The sequence below is a fragment of the Haplochromis burtoni genome, unplaced genomic scaffold (genome assembly GCF_018398535.1).
Source record: "Haplochromis burtoni strain Fernald_Lab_line unplaced genomic scaffold, NCSU_Asbu1 Contig_94, whole genome shotgun sequence".
NCBI classification, from domain to species: Eukaryota; Metazoa; Chordata; class Actinopteri; order Cichliformes; family Cichlidae; genus Haplochromis; species Haplochromis burtoni.
The window spans coordinates 323,813-344,324 of NW_024582455.1; the positions used below are offsets into that span (position 1 = coordinate 323,813).

General features: G+C 43.7%; 1 protein-coding gene across 2 annotated transcripts in view; it reads left to right on the forward strand.

Annotated features, from left to right (window-relative positions):
• Positions 1-20,512, forward strand: part of epha4l (eph receptor A4, like) — a 61,584-nt gene that overhangs the window by 28,772 nt on the left and 12,300 nt on the right. The window contains exons 5-11 of one of the 2 annotated variants that reach the window (XM_014334952.2): positions 7,822-8,157; positions 13,288-13,412; positions 13,519-13,678; positions 15,381-15,492; positions 17,662-17,717; positions 18,178-18,291; positions 18,823-19,008. In XM_014334952.2, the coding sequence (XP_014190438.1) occupies positions 7,822-8,157; positions 13,288-13,412; positions 13,519-13,678; positions 15,381-15,492; positions 17,662-17,717; positions 18,178-18,291; positions 18,823-19,008 (1,089 nt within the window). Of the gene's footprint in view, positions 1-7,821; positions 8,158-13,287; positions 13,413-13,518; positions 13,679-15,380; positions 15,493-17,658; positions 17,718-18,177; positions 18,292-18,822; positions 19,009-20,512 lie in introns of both variants that reach the window. The other variant, XM_005926627.3, reaches the window with a different exon arrangement.

Here is a 20,512-nt window from a genome sequence, read left to right on the forward strand (position 1 = left end):
CCCCCAAGCCCTAATTATTTCCCTCTAGCATAGTATCTATACAGGATCCAAAGCAATACACCACTGTGAGCAATTTGTAAAATTGGAAATGTTCGACTTTGCTACAAAGTACTACAGAGTTTACACGTATTTTCCAACTGTCATTAAACATGAAAGTAGGAAAGTATTTTCTCAGAGCAGCGAGTACAAAAGCTTTTATGCAGTGGCTGGATGTGTCACATAAAGTGGCAATAGAAAGGAGTGAAATGGGTATTTTATTTGAAGGACAGACAACAATGTAGAGCTTTAACAAAAAACTCCATTAAAGGGGACCTATTATGCCTTTCCTCTTTTTCTGAAGTACACATACTGTTATAATGGTGGATGCTCATTAAACATGACCGAGGTTTCAAATAATCGGCTCGCCGTGTAAACACATAAATCCCTTGAGCCAAACCTCAGGCTTCAGACTGCTCCAAAAGGGTCAGTTTCTACTCTGGGCTCTGTATGACATCACATGAGCAGATATCCCTAATATGGCTGTCAGCACACAAGCTCCGCCCACCTGCCATGCTAATTTTTGATTCTGAGAAGCAGCCAATCAGAAGAAAGACATATTAATACACACATTAAGGATAGGTGTCCAAATTCTGACTTGTAGTACAAACATATGGAGTTACAAGCATTTGCAAGTGCACCAAAGCCCCCAGTATAAGAGAAATGACGGTTATTTTGAACTGCGAATGATAGAAGGCTGTTCTAGTAAAGTCTAAATATCTACTGGGCATGTAAAATCTGTGCAAATATTTCATGTGGTAAAAATATTTTTCGGACTCATCTACTGTTAGTGATGAATTTGTAATTCTGCTGGATGAATTTGCAGCTTTTTTTTTTTCAGATCAAGCTTGATTTTTCCGGGTCCACCCCCCCCCTTCCTTTTCTTGGGCAAAAACATCAGTACCAGCTCGCTGTCGCATGTCGACTTAATTTTTTCCGTAGTGAGGATAAATTACTTGCAAAAAACATAACACCTACAGTGTGTATATACGTTACATGAGAAATTGGCATTAAAAAAAGTGGTCATTTCATTTTTTTGGGCAATGAGCTTGATGCATAAAGGCCTTAGGAAAAATAAATAATTTTTTTAAATCCTATGCTGTAGGCTTTTTTAAGGCTGTTTGAGAGCTTGATATTCTAGCAGGAATTCTGCTTGGATGCTTTTCATGCTGCATGAGGACATGCAATGTTTTCAGCAAACAATCTCCACCTGGGCGTTCAGCTTCCTGTAATAGAAATTAAAGTTGAAAACAAGAAGAAGAAAAATAAGTGCAGTGCTACTGATTATGAATCACTGAAAAAAACAAGATAGTTCAAGAACAAAGAATCTGTGCTCCAAAACATATTTTTGAAAAAAAACAAAAAACAGGATTCCCTGCTGTTTATTCTTTAATACACTTACACCTGATTTGAATTGTTTTTCAATTGCAGTGCAAATATTGATAAATCCCCAAGTATTCATAAATGAAAGTAACAGACTGCTAATCCACCCTCCTGCCTCACTGTTCAGCAACATCTCATATAAACTGGATTACTAGCCGTCTTTTAATGGACGAGCAGGGAGGTCATCCCCATTGTCTCGTTAGTCAGTACGGCATTTCACAACGGCGGCTGCAAGTAACAGCTGTCGAAGCTCATTACTCGACTGATTTTATAGGACCCTGCTTTGTCATTCCAGCTACATTCCTAACTTGGCGGTTAGGAACTGAACATTAGCCCGACTCTCTCAGCGACCTTTGCCCTGCCTCGTCAGCCGGTCAACATTTGATCTTTGAACTCTCACCCTGTCTGTCGACTGCTGTTTTCCTTCCCCGTACATTTTTTTTTGTTTTTTGCACATCTCATCCACATGTTAGAGCTCTGTAATTACAGCTGTCACTCTTACATCCCTACTCATCCACATTTTGTTTTCTCTCTCTCCCTCTCTCTGTTTCTCTAAAAACCCACTCAGAGTCACGAACAGAGCAGATGAAGAAAAAAAGCCTCTTAAATTCATTTCCCAGTTTGCTTTGCTGAAGGTCAGGCTGGGAACGAGCCAGCATCTCTGGTAATTGGGGAGCATGTCTTTGTGTGTGTGCGCGCGTGTGTGCGCGTGTATGGGTTATTGAAAACACTTTTCCTCTCTCTTAGTTTGCAGTCTAGCAAAGTAACATTATGATTAAAACTGGATGTTGTAGTTTCATCATTTGCACGACTCCAGCTGTATTCTAGCTCTCAGTGCCCGCACCTTTTTCATTGGGCTGTTCTTTTGGCCAGCCATTAATGCACGCTGCATGTGAATGGAAACGTTGGTTACTAGTCAGATAGTCATCTTAGGAGATTTTATGTACTATAACGATTTTTTTTGAGAATTCTGGGGTTTAATTTTTCTTTCTTTTTTTTTGTTCCATCAACCTTGAGCTCTAGTCTTTTTCATACATACAGGTTACATACAGGTTACATACATACAGGTTACAGGGATACAGGTTTTAGCTGTGGTTACTTTTGTTTTCATTTTTATTTTTTGGAAAGATTTTTATGTTCTCAGCAGGGGTGCAACCAAGGTTTTGCCAGAGGGGGGGCACTGGCCACTACTATGGCCACCCTAATTGCCAGAATTTTCTGGCAATTATTTCATGCTTCAGGCTTTACAGCCGTAAACAAGAATAATTATTTAAGGACTTTATATTACATAATAATATATAGAGATATGTAGCACTCATGCCTTCATAAGTAAATGACAAAAGAGATCAAAGTGACCAAAAAATTGGTTATTTGGACCTCAGTTTCTGTACCACCCCAGTCTATGTAATAGTGTCTAATAGTCTCAGCCTGGCCACCTCTATAGAAATGATCTTGCTCTGCAGCTGGAGCACTGAGATCCATACACGCATACACTTCATTATTTTTTTTAAATAAAGTAATCAGGTAGAAGATATCACCGAACACAATTTAGTGTACAATATTAAAACTAGGTAAAATACCCATGTGAGTGGGTATAAATACACCCACACACAAAGCAGTAATGAGGACCAGCGACAGACACCCGTGGGAGCTGCTTGCTCTGCTTGTGTTCAGGTTATAAGGAGGGGTTGTTCTCCATTTTGGGGTTTCTGTTGGCCCTTGATGTGTTTTTCAGATTTTTCCCCAGTTTTCTTAGCGGTGGTTTTGTGGAGGAAGGAGGTACGGAGTAAGGAATGAACGCAGACTGTGGAGGACTCAAGGGGGGCATTGAATGAATCCCAGCCGGATGGTAATAGCAGGGTCGTAGCTCTGGCCAATTTAGCCCGGCTCTTTAACTCGGTCCTGCGCTGCACTAGGCTAACAATTACTGATAGAAAGAGACAGACAGACAGAGATAGGGGTGGAGAGGGTGGGAGCTTGCTGTGGGGAAAGATGGAGAATGGGAGTGGAGTAAAAATGAGAAACACAGATTAAGGTGGGGAGGGGGGGAGTATGGAAGTGAAAGAGCAGCAGGAAATAAAGAAGTAATGCTCTGAGCAAATTGCTAGGCCATAAACGAACAGAAAGGGAGGGAAAAGAAATCACCAACTTTCTTTAGGAGAAACTTTCCAAGTGTCCCCCTGGATTCCTCCCATAAGGAGCGTGAATTTTGAGGCCATGTTGAGCTAACGTTGTATGAAGGTTGTGCGAGCATGAGCTCCCGTCTCCCCCTGCCATTCTTTCTCCCAGGATTAATTACCGGGTGTCAGTCACAGCCGACGGCTCTCCCACGCTCCCTTGTTCCCAATGGTGCCTTCTGGGAGAGCGACAGGTACAGGCAAATGTAGTTTGCGTGTGTGTGTGTGTGTGTTTGCAAGGAAGAATACTGATATGGTATTTAAGATTTAGATTTTATTTTTATTTGTTTATAAAAGCAAAGCTACATAGTGCAGTTGTTAGGTTTGTATTAGCAGAACAAAAAATTCTTTCTGGGATGATTATACACATTCTCCTGTCAATGGACATCCTGCCCCTAAAGACCTTTACACACCGAAAAATCGCTACTTTTCAAAAAATTGAAATTCCAAACTTTTTGGATGCAAGCTTGTTTTATAACGTACACACCAAGAACTGAATTTTTTCGAAACATTTGTCCTACGAAAATGCACTACGAAAAAAATTGAATTGACGTCAAGCAATGATGAGCTGGTACTGATGTTTCTACAAAAGAAAAGGAAAAAAACGATTCTCGCAAGCAGCAGCAGGGAGAATTTTATTGTTTGATCCAGGAGTTGAAACTGTATCCCGACTGCTTTTGTACACATATTGGGAAGTCAGTGGGACAGTTTGAGCTCTTGCTGGCAGAGTTGGGACCACATCTGAGGAGACCGAGTAATCATTTCAGAGAGTCGATTGACCCGGAACAGCGTCTAATTGTGTTTCTGAGGTAAACCGGATTATTTTAATATTTGGATATTCAATGCTGCGAGTGCGCTTGTTCCTAAATGCAGTGGTCTGATTGGTCAGATCTGTTTGTCTCATTCAAAAATCTGAAAAATCCAGCTTGGTTAGAAAAAGATAAATCCCACAAATTTGTTTAAAAAAGCAAAGCAAATACAAATGAGTTTGGATGATAATATGATCTATATTTCTCAGTTTGTACATTTTTACCAGGGAGCTGATTTTGGGGTTTGAATCATGTTTGAAGGATTAGTTCTGTCTAACACCCTTTCATCAGCACAGTATATATAATTGTTCAATACATACACAAGCGAAAATTTTTCCTTGTGAGTTTTTTTTTTTTTTAGCTGTCTCTTATATGAAAAGCTAAAGAAAACTCAGCTAACATAAGGATGTCTAGTTTTATAGTTTTGAGGTAATGGAGCTGCGTGTGTGTTTCCATAACATTTCAATTATTAATTTAACAGCGTAGCACTGCTGTGCAAATGATCAGCCACCTTTGTCCTGTTATGTTTATGACACCTGAAGTCCAGATAAGAGCCCAGTATCTCAGATAGTGTGTCAAGAATTGGTGTAAAGGTAGTAGGTGTGAGTTAAACCTAGCTCACTGACAAAGCCGCTATTGTGATAACGCTTTGAGTGGGCACCTTAAATTAGAAATCCCATCTGTAACTTGTTCCCATTGTCTGGGCAGCAGATGTGGGGAATAAGGTGAAAGAGCAAATGAGGAAAAGTGGGCGAGGAGATGAAAAGGCAGGGGCAAAGGATGGTGGATGAGTCCTTATCATGATTTTTAATGGGAATGTATTAATAGATTTTCATGGAGGGCTACACTTGGTAAGGGGAGGCTGAGCGGTGGTGCTATTAGCGCAGTCCATTCTGCATCCTTTCATCTCAACGCTCGTGTACTGGGCAGTTAAACAGATACCTCTCCTTACCAGCCACGCTCATTATTTGCTCTCCCTCCTTGTATCCAACCCTCCAGACCTGCTCCTTACATACTAATCAGGTTTTTTTCTTTTGCTTTCTGGGTGAACAGACGGTGTTTGTCTTCTCCATCTCCTTCCTCTCAGCCTCTGCCTCCCCTCAGCATTTGCGAATTTACCGCTATCTGCCAGAATAACGCTGGAGTCGTGTCCATACACGCACAGCCAAGCGCCTTCCTAGCGCACAGTTACTCGTCTCCATTAATACGCTGACACTCAGAGCGCGCTTCTTCCTCCTCGGGCGACCGTGCGTGCACAGCCCCACACGCGGTCCTCCCTCCGCTGCTCTTGGTGTCTCTGTGAAATCATTCATTGCCATTCTCCTTCTCCAAAAATAACACTGATAATTAATTTCCGTTGTGAAATGATTCGTCTGCGGACTGACTAGCTTTCATATTTCACCCTGCATCGATCCCCCCAGCCAGCTCGCGTGCGCTTCATTAGTCAGAGGGAGAGAGAGAGTGGAGAGCAGTGAGACAGGGAAAATAGAGACATGGGGAGAGAGAAAGTGAGAGTTAAGTCAATTACCGCCGCTTATGTTTGAAAACAACGCAAAAAAATACACTAATTACAACGGAGCTGACATGTAAATTGGGATTGATGTGCCAGGAAGTTTGTCACATAGCTGCAGAGCTGCTTCCATATAAAACTACAGCATGTGGCTTTTTATATCAAAGCAGGGATTAAATAACAGGCTCCAAAGCAAACTTTGTTTAAAGTTATTCACTGACTGCCATAAAGTCCCACTGTTAGCAGTGGGCTCAGGCATCCCACCACTTTCCAGCTGATTCGACAGGAATCTTAAAGAAAGTCTGTTGGCCTATTGCATTTCTGTTAGCATTCTGAATTAACTGTGAAACTGGATCCTCCCATTCTGTAATGGACAGGACATTAAAAGGTAACTCAAGAAGCCTCAGCTCCCAATAAACGGAGAACCCAGTCAATTACAAATTCACAACTTATGTATAGAGAGGATTAATTGCCACAGGTATTCATGAGGATTATGACAACTGTCCAGATCTCAGTTAATTTCAGACCTTGATGTTTTTTTGCGGTTTGGTGAATATGATGACAGCCTGTTCCTTTAACGTGTTATTTTTACTGAAGTAAAACCTTGCAAGTTAAGGTTCACCTATTGTGCATTGTGTGTATCTTAAATCTGTAGGCTTAGTCTGCCTTATTAACTCAAGTTAATTCATCATGTTTTACCAGTTGACATAATTATTACATAACATAATTAAGTTGTTCCAAGAATTCTTTTTTTGTGTGTTGTGAACATTAGTAGATGGATGCTGAACACAGTATTGCCAACTTAGCGACTTTGTCGCTATATTTAGCAAGTTTTCAGACCCCCCTTAACAACTTTTTTCTAAAAAGTGACTAGCGACAAATCTGGCTACTTTTTTCTGGTGTTATTGGAGACTTATGACGACTTTTTGACGTGAAAGCACATAGGAGATATTCACCCCTAACTACTACCCTACTAGCTAACTCTGCCAGAGGGCCTATTTCATGTCACTTTTGCCGGTCCCAAGTCCAGATAAAGAAGGAGGGTTGGAATTGTGACATAAAAAAACCCAATAATTGCTAAAAGAAATTTAATTTCTAGTTCTAAATATATTCTAAATGCTTTTAGGATGATTTTTTTTTACTCACTATGTCTCTTTAACAATGTTATTTCTCTCTCCTACAGGGTCTGTTACAATTTCACAGGCATGACCAAGTATGCAAACTGGGCGATGACGTCATTTAGTGACTTCTAGCAACTTTTAGGACAGCCAATAGCGATTTTACTTACTGAGGAGTTGGCAACACTGGCTGAACGGGCCTGTTTATATGTGTAAAAACAAAAAATGATTAACGGGAACACTAGCTGAATGTGCTACGTTTAGCTCATTTAACAGTCTTTGAAAAGAGTCAGTAGTGGGGGTGGGGGTTGGGTTTGAAATTGTGTCCATCTTGCAATAAATTGGCAGAAACCCCGCTGCTTTAAACCATACGCTAACCACTGCCGCTTTAGATAGCTTATTAGCATAAGCAACATGAGCACACAGCTAATTAGCTTATAATTACTTAACACGTTACTGAAGCTACTTCTTAAACCTACAGATTGCTGTTTAAATCATTACAAAAATATGTTCTAAACAAAAGCTGGCTAAACTCAAGCTCAATTAAACTGCATATTTCACCACAAAGCACCGCTAACACATGAGTAGCTAACAGCTTAGCAGTTACTGTAAAAGTAACTGACAGAATAAAGGACAGTAAAAGACAGAATCGTGAAAACGTGGCTGCTTGTATTATGGATTTCTTCTCAATTTCAGTAACCACAAGTCAATGTTATTGCATCTGTGTGCTTTTTTAGCATTTGGCATGCTGCTTTTTACAATGCCAGCTCTCCTCCCTCCCTCTGCAGGCCCTCCGTCGGCGCCTGTGCATCTCATCTCCAATGTGAACGAAACCTCCGTAAACCTGGAGTGGAGCCCACCCCGGAGCTCTGGGGGTCGCCAGGACTTGACATACAACGTAGTGTGTAAGCGCTGCGGTTCTGACGGCCGGCGCTGTCAACCCTGCGGAAATGGAATCCACTTCAGCCCACAGCAGCTGAGCCTGAAGGGAACCAGGGTGTCCATCAACGAGCTACAGGCCCACACCAACTACACCTTTGAGGTGTGGGCGGTGAATGGAGTCTCACCTCAGAGCCCAGGGCCTGAGCAGGCCACGTCAGTGACCGTCACCACCAACCAGGCCGGTAAGACGATGGGAGCTGATTCAGCCGATCCTAACATGGTTTTCTGTGACCCCATAATCATCAAACATCTGTTTAATCACTTATTAACATATATTCCAAACCCTCCTTACGCTTGCTTACTTTAGTGAGTTCAGGGGGGTCTTCTGGTTTTGCAGGAGATCACAAAACATACACTCTCACACTGTGTGAGAGTTTATGTTAACAGAGTGTGCTGGCTCATGTATGATACAGAGCACGGGTTCATTTGACTGAATGCTTGAAAGTACTTTTTGGGGGGCATGTCAAAAACATGTTTATTAAAGTTGTGAATAATTGGGGGGTAGGTTGGGTGATTACTGAGGAGGATGCTGATGGATTTTCAGCAGAGGGAAATGATTTTATGCAATATTTCACTGGAGTTTTGCATAATTAGGCATAAGAAGCCAGGGCTGACGATGGGGGCACCGTGCTATATTTAGCACCCAAACTAATGAATTAGATGAGTGGTATTGATCTGGGGAGGATTCATTACAAATTCTGCTGGATTACATGTGCCTGGGTGCCTGTGTGTGTAATTATTGTCATAGAATACAACCACAGGCTCCCCTTCTGAGCAGGAGAAGAGCCCCCCAGCTTCCATGCTGTATTCAAAGCCTCCCGTTATTTCGTCATTTAGCCATTTTGTGACCAGTTGTTGTGTAAATGGATTTTATGACCCGGGTCTTTTCTCTTCATCCCTCCCGTCTATCCTCCGCTTATAGACGATCATTACCTTGGTCTGCTTTACTGCTCTGCTCTTGGGTGGCAAGCTAAGTGCCTTTTTGTGTCTTCTTTTATCGCTAATTTCCATCCCTGGGAAAAGCGAATATCTTCAATAGGGCTTGGACTGGCAATTTAAGGACACAGTGGCTTGATTTATCAGCCGGGGTCAGGAAGATAGAGATGAATGGATGTACTGCCTGTGGGAGAGCTGCGAGTACTGCCAGAAAGGCCTATGTGGGAGCTGTAATGCAGCACACCCTGGAGTCCGGGCTGAAGGCTCATAATAGCATGTCAGCGTGACCATGCTGATGCACAGTTGCACAAAAAAAATGCAGATTTTTTTTTCTTACAGAGATTCAGTCCCAAACACACACACACACACACACACACACACACACACACACACACACACACACAGAGCCCCCTAAGGTTGCTGGAGGCTAATGTGCTGACTTGAAGTTGTAAGATACGGATGATGTTGCCTTTGGCTCGTCACTGGTGCATGTTTCACAAATGTTCGCCAGGATTAGTTATATGAAGCTGCAGCTGGAAGCTCTATTATAGTGTGTGTGTGTGTGTGCGTGTACTTGCACATGTGCAGCACTGACTGCATGCATGGTGAGAAGTAAAAAAATGTTTTGCAGAGATGCTTGCATGAATGCAGATGATCTACATTTGCTTCTTAAACAATGTCCTCTGTGTGTCTGTGCGTGTATCCGTGTGTGTGTGTGTGTGTCTCTTATAATTTGTGTGTGTGTGTGTGTGTGTGTGTGTTAAAAGAGAATAGCTCCAGACTGATTGGATTTCTTCCTGCTAATGCTCGGTAGGGGCTTTAGAAGCTCTGGTTTCAGCCGCTGGTAATCCAGCCAGTCATCTGTGGCTGTCCCTCTCTCTGTATCGCCTCCCCTCATCCAGACACCGAGGATTACACATTTATTATGATAGATTTATTAGGATTTATAAGTGCTGTGGAAAAGACACCCCCGCCACCTCCCCGCCCCATTAAAGTTCAAATTTCGGCTAGGGAGGAAGAAGTGAGTTAGGCAGGTTGGAAAGGATCTGGATTTTTTTTTTTCGGCACGAGAGGAAAGTGTAGGAAGGTGCAGTGGAGAAAAATGAATTCCGTCAGATAAAAATGAGCAGTGCCGCTTAATGTGCGTGTGTGTGTCTGTGGCCAGGCATGTATTTATGCGCGTACAAGAAGGTCAGATTCCATGTGTCACCACGAACAATTCCACTGTCGTAAATCAGGCGGGGTGTAACCCTTTCACCCGGGCTACAGGAGGAAAGCGAGGGAAATGGGGATGGGGAGGGTGAGATGTCCAAGCTTTGAACTGACCCCTGGCTGTCAATGGATGTTTTCTTCCCCTTTTATAAGATCGAGCGCTCTATATGTCGATGTGTGTTTGTGTGTGAAAGAGGGAGGGGGTGTCCTGATACAAAATACTTCAGGTGGCTAAAAGTGAATTCATGCATAAGGATTGTGTGCGTGCGTGTGTGTGGGCACTTCCATCAGTGCGTGTGTGTGTTTCCATCGCTCTGGCAACAAATGGGCCGGCATACATGTGGAAATGTGTTCTCGGGAGGTGGAGGCTGACTCTAGATAGGTGGAGGGGGCGAGGAGGGAATCTTGTAAGCAGGAGCCATTTTCTCCCAACACCCTGAAAAATGGCTCCCTCCTCGACTCTTTCTCCTTGGCGGCGAAGGCAAAGAAAAAAAAAGAAAAGAAAAAAAGAGTGACTCAAATCTGGCAACCAGGCTCCAATCTGGCAACCACATGTGCAGCCCCTGTCTGTTTTAATGTCAAACTGTAATCGGCCGCGTATTCGCGCAAATCCTCCACCGCAGATGCTCCTCGCTGCACAAATACTCCGTGATGAGCTCGCTCAACGAGCTGGAAAAGGAGAAAGAAGAAAATAAAAAATAAAAATCCGCTATTCTGCAGGGAAGGTTATTTTTCAAACCAAACCCTGAACTCTGTGTGCCTCTGCCAGGTTTTTACCGATTATAATTTATGCATGTTCACAGTGATTGAGTTTTTTTTTTTTTTGCTGTCTGAGCTGTGTGAGATAATGGGGCTAGGTGTGTGTTTTTCTATGTGAATTTCTATCTTTCTGTTTGTATAATGAGTTCCTTTGTGTTGCCGGGATGTGTATGTCTGTGTGTGTATGTCTGTGTGTGTGTGTCTGTGTGTGTTGCAAAGCATTTTTTTTGAGAGAGAGCACAATTCTGAAATAAGATCTGAATATTCATTGCGTCTAACACTTATTATTCCACCGGCGTGTTTAGCCCACGCGTTCAGAGGGGGGCGGTAAGAAATTACAGATCTGTCCCACATATTTAAATTCATCTACAGAGGTGCCAGCAAGTCTAGCACGCTGTGCCTCAGGTGAATGTTTCAATTTTAGGATCTCAAGTTTAGCTGTGCACGATTTGTCTGTATGCATTTGTGCACAGTTTTGTTTTTTATTTTACCAGGTTTTTTGTTTTTGTAGTTTTTTTAAAGAGACCTTAATGGATCTCTTCTTCTGTGTGTGAGCCGAGCTGCCTGGTCGTGTCCATTAGAAGGGATCACTCAGAAAATCTGTCATCTTTATCCTCACATTAGTCGAGAGGAAAATAAAAACGCAACAGGAGCAGCAGAACACGATTAAATCGCCATATCTGTCATCTTCGGAGGGGAAGATGGATGTGTGGATTACCTCCAGGGAATGAAGGCCCGTGACCTCCTCGGGGGTTTTCCTTTCGGAGTTGGAGCATCCTCAGTCGGCCCCAGGAGGGCCTTCAAATTGGCTCTTGCTGCCGGCTAAGATTGATCGGAGGGCTACAAATGGCCGCCGTGTAATTGTTTAAGGGAGACGCAACACATTAGGCCAACAGGATGACACAACCTTGGGTTAATCTATTTACTAAGAGATGTCTGCAATCCCATCCCTCTCCATCACAGTCGACCCCCACCAGTCGCAAGCCCTCTGCCTCCCCCTCCCCTCCCCCATCTCCCCCTGTCGCTTCTTCACCCCAATGAAACTCAATCCCTTGGTTGGTGCTTGAATTCCAGGCCTGTTTGAACTCAATCCCCCAGCTAAAAGCAGGGTTTTGTTAGCATTAGCTTGTGGGCTAGGCTCCCTGGAGCCCCCGCTCAAAGTGATGAGAATGTATATAATGTCATAGATAATCCAATCATAATCGGTGGACTGTGAACCCCTCATTAATCATCCCCACTGTAATTTTTTAAAAGGCAGATGGTCTGGAACGAGTAAGGTTACAGTAATCAGCGAGGGGCAGAGGTCAAAGATCTGCTCCGTTTGGAGTCGTAAGAGCAGATACCATAAAAAAAATGTGTTACCTGGGCGTTAGTGGGAATGTTTGTCTATGTGGTGCTTTGTTCTGACTCTGTGGGCGAGGTTGTTGGGAGTATTATTTAACCCTCTGTGGTCTCGGTGCCCTGAGTCCTAACCCTAACGCCGTGTTATTAGAATATGTGACGTTTGGTTTTTGCAATCAGGGGCCAAAACCAAAAGCAAGCATTTTAACTGACACAAGTATCACAAGTATTTGCATTTTTCCCTCTACTTTACAGGAACTTTGCTGATGATAAATCCATCATGGTTTTATTTTGGTCTTTTTGTCTGTGTTTATCTGTGGAGCTTTATTCTATCATCTCGTGACTGCACTGCTATATCTCCCAAAACTCAGTCCTTACACGAGTTGTTCCTCTGTTTACAACTCTATCTCTCCTACACCTATGGATTTTCTCTTCGTAAAGTCGTGAGCGTGTATGACCCAATTTACGTGTTGTCACACTCCCCGGAGATAGAGGTTTGATTTGTGCAGCGGCGACGCACTTGGAGGGAGGGGGCGAGCATAAGCCATTATCTGTGCTTTAACCTTCACGTGTTAAAGGCGTCTGAACACAGATAGCACGGCTGCTTGAAATATGGCCTCATTATCAGCTGCTGCAGAAAAGGCTCGAGATAAGATCGCTCTCTGGAGCTTTAATGAAAACCAATTGATTTGCTCTCTTAAAGACAAAAAAAATGCAAAGGTGTCGAGCCCATTTGATTTTATTCATATACTTTGCGGTTGAGAAAAGTGCCTGAGACGCTCGTGTCACGGGAGAGCTTGTATCGGTTCTATAGACGCCAACGTTTAGTTCACGCTCCTTCTGTCAAATCAACTGTGTGGCCGCACGGTTTCGCAAGACCCCTGATTCTGAATGACAGCCAAGCTAAAGAGAAGTGGAAGCGATTGCCTCGTGGCTTGTTTGACTTTCTCAGCATGAGCAGGAGAACGCGTGGGACAGAACAGACTCAATGTCTCCAAGGGTGAAAACAACAGCTAAACATATTTTTTCTCTTCTGTTTCCTCTTTCTTTGATCGTCTCACCAGCTCCCTCTCCAGTGACTTCCATCCAGGCCAAGGATATCACAAGACACACCATTTCCCTGGCCTGGCAGCCACCGGAAAAAGCCAACGGGGTCATTCTGGAGTATGAGGTCAAGTACTACGAGAAGGTGAGGGACGGTGCGAGAGATTTTGTTTCTGCTGAACCGTCAAAGCAAAAGCAGCCTCTGAATAAGTTGTATTGTGTTCTTTCTTTTTTTTCCTGTCCCGCTGTAGGACCAGAATGAAAGAAGCTACCGCATCATAAAAACCTCATCAAGGAGCACCGACATCAAGGGCCTCACCCCCCTCACCTCCTATGTTTTCCATGTGCGGGCTCGCACAGCGGCCGGCTACGGAGAATTCAGCGGCCCGTTTGAGTTCATGACCAACTCGGGTGAGCTAAGTCACACTGCCTGTTCATCTTCGTCTTCTTCTCCCTGCAGAGCCAAGAGAGGCCTGATTCCAGCTCCGCCATGGCAGTGTCTGAAAAATTCCTACAATGATAGCATCTCTTACAAGTTTGTCTCTTTCATTGGAGAGTCATTAATCAAAATTGCTGTTGTCTATAAAAGATAAATGATATTGTCCTCCGGCACCTGACTGGCAACTTGAATATCTTCCATTATTCACGTCTGAGTATCAGCCTCAGTAGACGTGCCAGCTGATGTTTAAACTGTATGAAGCTTTGAAGAATGGCACCATTTGTGGCGTTTTCAGTCAGAAGCTGCTGCTAGATAATTCTCACTGCTCGCCAGAACTCTTTAATTGAATCAGTTTCAAGCCAAAATAAATGTATTCATTTCTCTACCAGAGTCTAAGGCACACAAACCCTGTGATAACCGGAGCAACAGCGCCTGTGTAGGTGGACTCTGATCACAATTTCAGATTAGCCTCTCAAACCTCACTAACCCACTAGTGGGTTACTTACTACAGTGATATAGAGTGCAGCCAAAACTTGTTCAGACCCTGAGAAGTTTATTTGAAATTCTAGTGGAGATCCCACAGTTTCCAAAGATTTCCATTTGATACTGAGTAGCAAAAAAAAAAAACTTGGGAAAATCTGTTACAAAATAAATCAAATGCTATAAGACAGAGTGGAATAACATGACCTTATAAAACTCCTTTGAGGGGAAATGAACGAGGAAAACTGTGCAAGATGTAAATGAAAGTCTGTTTTTTCAGGAAGAATTTTACTACTGACTAATGCCCGACTTGTGCTTCAACTTGAAATCTGCATAACCAGGAACTCCTCTTAACCCTGAGGCCACAACCTTCTACGTAACCTGACGTGCACCTCCAGAGAAATGTAACTACACGCAACCGGCCTGCAACGACTCTCATTGGCGTGGAAGGTTTTGGTGCAGGGTTAAGAAGGGTCTCTGATTAAAGTTACGACACAGATTTCTCACTGAAGCAAAAATTTGGCATCAGACTGCATTTGTGGTGGTGAAAGGGGCACGAGTTGGGCACGTCTATAACAATACATATCGTACATACTTTGTGACGATAAATAACTGAGTAGTAATCTCTCCAGTCTGACAGCACGGTACATAAACCAGCCGTCCACCTGCTAGAGCTTCTGTTTATGGTGGACTTGGCCTCTAAGATGATGGTCTGTGTGCCAACGGGTGACACACAAAACAGTTGTTATGCACCCGAGTAGCTTGTAAGTAGTGGTAAACAGCACCATCACTCCAATAATAATATGTGGCCTATTAAATCTAATCTCAGCTTTCTGTGTTTTCTTAGCATTCAGCTTTTGGTCCAGTGAATATATTTCCACATAATGTTTCCCGTTACTGATGACACAGAGGGCTAGAGAGATCCACTAGAAGCCCAGGTGTCCCTTTTGTAATGCAGATAGAGACAGCAGTGCATGATAATGACACGGTCAAGCACACATCCTAATGGGCTGTCATTGTCTCTCAATGAAGCATGCGAAACAGTGGACTTTATGATCAGAATAGTAAAATGGAGGGAGAGCGAGCAAACACTGCGTGGGGACAGGAGGAGGCGGAGGGATGAGGGGTATCGAGTTACTTTGCTCTTTTTTTTGTTGTTTCTCGCCAACCTTTTTTCTCTCCTCTCTCCGATAGTCCCAGCTCCCATTATCGGCGACGGGGCCAACTCCACAGTGTTGCTGGTGTCAGTGGTGGGCAGCGTGGTTCTGCTCATCATCCTCATCAGTGCTTTCGTCATCAGCCGACGGTGAGCTTTGCTACCCACCCCCGCCCTTCCATCGAACTCTGTCCCTTCTGCTTTCTGTCTATCTCTCTTTCTCGGCACACAGATGAGGGATGTCTTACTTAGTGCCGTCAGGAAATGGAAGTCACTCAAAAGAGCACACACATACACACACTAACACTCCCAGACAGCTAGTGCAACTCGCTCACGTCGGCTGAGTGATGACTCGCCACACCGGAGATGTGATTGACAGCTCCGACAGCTGAAGGGATGCAATCAGCGACCCTTCGCTCCCTGTCCTCTGCATCCAGCCCGCTCCCTTCGCATAGTCCCACCCGCCTCCACTCCACCCCGTCCCTCTCCCACTATCTCTCAGCTAGTGGCTGTAATCCTGCCACTAGTTATTTTCTCCTGCTGCACCTTGCTGACCGCCGCGACGAGAATGAGAGAGCGACGGGAGGGTGGACAATGAGATAAGCGGGAAAAAGTAGGAGATAGAATAGAGCGAGGACGAGGCTGAGAGGCATCAGGTGGATTTGCAGTGACCCAATCTCAGGGTGTTAACCAGCGAGCAGGACAAAGCACCATCACACAGATGGGATTACATGCAGATGGGGCTGCCTCACCTCAGGGTGTAAAACCACACACACTCTCTGCATGTGTTTGTGTGCGCTTCCATATGTGTTAGGGGTGCGAGTGCGTGCATCCTGTGGAAAAAAAATAACGTTTTGTGTGCGTGTGGTGTGGCAGTGGGGGGAGGGGGGTGTCAATGGCTTGTGTGTTGATTCTTGAATTGACCAAATCACTGTTTGCATGTGTGTATTGGTGCTGTGAATGATAGGGAGTCAAGGGGGCTGTTGATTGTGTGTGTGTGTGTGTGTGTGTGTGTGTGTGTGCTCTCTTTTCCATGTGATTGCCTCTCTCTGCAGCCAAGCAGGTGGTTGTCTCAGGCTTTTTTATATGCATGTGACGGCCACTGTCATTGTGCTGCCGCGTTCATCCTGTGATTGTGGGGAGGGACTGTAATCACGTAGCCGTTTACCATCATTACACAGCCGTAGAAGAGGACAATGTCTCGCACATCTGGTCATTTCCACCACTGACCTTAACACGTCAGTAATAAGCACAGGTGTCAGGCAGCCTGAGGGATTCGCAGGGATTTAAGTGCATCTTCTCTAGAATTGATTTATAGCTTTTATATTCGTTCAGCTTCTCTGCTCCATGTTGTTGTTATACGCTCAGTGCCCTTCAGGAAGCTTCAATGTTGGAAGATTTCTCACTTGACTTTGATGCAAAAAATATATCGAAGTAAAACTGTTATCAACAAACATCTAAACTAAAGACACTTATAGTATTTATTTGGATTATTACTATTATTGTTGCACTGATATGTATTTTATGAAGTAATCATTTAGTTTTTGCATAATACTAATAAGACTGTATTATTATTACACAGTCTTAAAGGGTATCGGTATATATTTGTGCTATATTTACGTCTACAATTGTGGATTATCATCTTTAAGCATGGTCAAAATCTCAGGTAACAGGGTCAGAAAATGGAAAAAGTAGTCCACGTGTACAATATGAACATAAAGATTACGGTTTGATTTCCAGCATTGTTTTTGTCACCTCACGAGGATTTCTTTAGTAACTAGTCACCTGAAACCCTTCCTTTAATGGGGACACAGGTTCATGTTGGCCCCATAGATTTATTCTGAGAGCTATAGATGAATTTCCCTGAAATATGGAGGAAGAGCTAAGAAGTAACGTCTTTTGTTTGAGGAAGTCTGGTAGCCAATCAAAAACACACACATGCCCCTTTTTCCAGCCAACTGGGGGCAAAATATTTACTTTACAGACATACATGTGCCACACATAAGCAAGAAAATTAGCTTGCAAAAGGTTTTAACTATTTTTAAAGGTTTTATCATAACATGATATTTTAAATCATCTTTCTTAAGAGCTTGAAAAAAGAAAGCAAGTGGACTTGGGGCAAAAGACACATGAACTGGATGATTGAGAACCCACAGACAATTAAAGTCCTTGTGATGAGCATTGTTTAATTATATTAAAAAAGGAATATCCATATCTCATCTTATATGTATAAGATATAATTGTGTTCTAACTTCCTGAGATTTGAAGCTTGATTCCCTGCCATGAGTGATCATTCTGCTTTTCTTTGCCCCCTAGAAGGAGTAAATACAGCAAAGCCAAGCAGGACTCTGATGAAGAGAAGCACTTACATCAAGGTAACTCATAGTTAACACTCCGCCTACAGACCTTATAATTGTAAAACATTATTGCTGTCAGGTATGCTCGTGTGCACAAATGAAGCCCATAAAATGGGAGGAAAAACAAACCGTTTTGAAGTTAATGTACTTGCAACCCAACATGCTCCAAACACCTCATTATCAAGTCATCAGCATTGTTATTTGTGTGCCACAAAAATTTCAAGTTAATGAGCTCCATCTTCATCGGAGTCAGCCATAGTGACATGAAAAGCGCTGGAGTCAGTGTGTGAAGCGAGGTATGGAGAGAAGAAAGGAGGAGGAGGAGGAGGAGAGGATCCATAGAGGAAGGCAGCGTAGCCTGCAGCACGATGGAAATAAAGAACAGATGGAGAGTAGTAGTCGGAATAAATTAACCTTCACTTTTTTTTTTAACTTCCTTCTCTCTTTGCTTCCTTTTTTTTCAAACTTCGTTCCCCAGGAGTGAGAATATATGTTGACCCCTTTACCTATGAGGACCCCAACCAGGCCGTCCGTGAGTTCGCCAAAGAGATCGATGCCTCCTGTATCAAGATTGAGAAAGTGATTGGCATTGGTGAGGAGATTTTTTTTTCCTACATTACATGCATGAATACCTATTGGAAAAAGATCACATTTTGTATTTGTTTCATACAAACACACCTTTCTCTGTGATATGTGGACTTTTTGTGGCCTCTTTGAGATTAAAATCCATTGTTTTCCCAGACTTTAACATGTGGCTTCTGGCTCTAGAGAGGTCAACAAGTTAAAAAAAAAATCAACAGTGGCTAAATACGTTGTCCATGCTATTCCTTGGGCCAGAGAAAAGTCATCCAATGACAAAATAATAAAGAGAAAGAATCAATATCCATTTCCCCCTCTCTCTGCTCCAGTGGGTGGAGGGAGGAGGGGGAGTAAAGGATTAGAGACCCTGATCAATGTTTAAAGTGGAACCTTTCTAACCTACAGACACACACACACACAAACAGACGTGTAGGGGCACACTCTTTTTGATTTGATTTATAGTCTGTGGATCAGAGTGCTCGTGTATCAGCGCTTCACATTTTCATCTGTTTTTTTTTTTTTGCTGTTGTTGCTGTTGTTTCAGGGGAATTTGGAGAGGTCTGCAGTGGACGCCTGAAGATGCCCGGCAAGAGGGAGATCTGCGTGGCCATAAAGACTCTGAAGGCTGGCTATACAGACAAGCAGAGGAGGGACTTCCTGTCCGAGGCCAGCATCATGGGCCAGTTCGACCACCCCAACATCATTCACCTGGAGGGCGTGGTCACCAAATGTATGTCAAGGATTCATTTTTACAGAATGTGTTTCAAATGAGGGGAGGAAAGTGTTTTGCGCAGGTGAAATTGCTTCTGGAAATTGCAATAATGCTTAGCTCACACACATACAATTACTATTATATTCTAAAAGGGCAGTCATTTCTGCTGTCTCCCTCGAAAAATGTAGCAATAAATCACCACAAAGTGCAGTTCTGGGTGACTTTGGAGAAAGGTGAGCGTAGGGACAAGCCTGTTTTTACTCACACGCCTGCGCACTAGTGTGTATCTTAATGCTTCTGTGCGGACATTTTACAAAGATTTCACAATATTCTCAGATAAATGCATATTTTTGAGCATCGTCCGCACGTCCCATCCTGGCTTATCCCCAGGTGGGTTTCTGTCCAGATGGAAGGGGTCCAGCATTGCCGTGGAGGGGGAGGTGGTTGTAGAGGTAGCTGGGCAGTTGGGAGAGGGGTGGGTGTGGGAGTCTAATGGGCCCAGGAACAGGCCCTGTAGCACGGCACCAGACTCATTAATCATGGTGTCAGCTGTAAATGTGTTTGGGGTTAGGGAGTGATACCCTATCCCTTCTCTATCTGCTGCTGCATGGCCACAAAACACTGGCCAAATCTCCCTCCTCCTGCCCTCAGTGCTCTCTCCGTTTCTCCCCCTCTTTTACACCTTCCCCTGATGTTATTTGTTCGGCTATAGGTATGTGTGTGTGTGGGTGTGTGCTGTGTGTGTGGGTGTCTTGTCAGCACATGCCAACATCCGGTACCTTTGATTGCATGCATGTGTGCCTGAGTGTTACCATGTAGCCTCGGCTACATGTGCCTTAATGTGTCGTGATACTGCTCATCTCTATCTGTGCTAGATAAAACTGCCATTCTCACTGTAGTATACACCGCTTTTACACACACACACACACACACACACACACACACACACACATATATATGTATAGATATACCCACACACAAACATGCAGCCCAGCCGGAGCTGAAAGTGAACAGCAGCACAGGCAGAATTGCTTATCACCTATCACACCTCACATGGCGGGGAATGACCTCTCAGACCTCGCAGTGGCGGCGTGAGAACGACAGAGAAAAAAGGCGGACAGATGGAGAAAGGAAGAGAAACCAGAGACGAGCTGCTGCCAGGGAAGGTGCAAATAGAGATGCCGGACAGTTAGGAGCTGATGGATGAGAGGAAAGACAGGGCGACGCAGAGAGAGGGAAAGCAGAGGGTGCTCGAACTACTCAACCGGAGGCTGAAAACAAAAAGATGGGGGGGAGGAAGGAGCGACGCAGCGGTGACAAGAGAGCTGGAGTGAAAGGACGGCGAACCAAACGCAAGAAGGGCGTCCGAAAACTCCCACTCCACCTCCTTCCACTCTTACTTTTGAGAGCTTGACACGAGGTTTGGGCAAATTAGTCCTTCACACTTGAGTGTGTCAGTGGAATCTATTAAAAATCCATTATTTGAATTGCGCCCCACTCTCCATTACAATCAAGTTAAAAG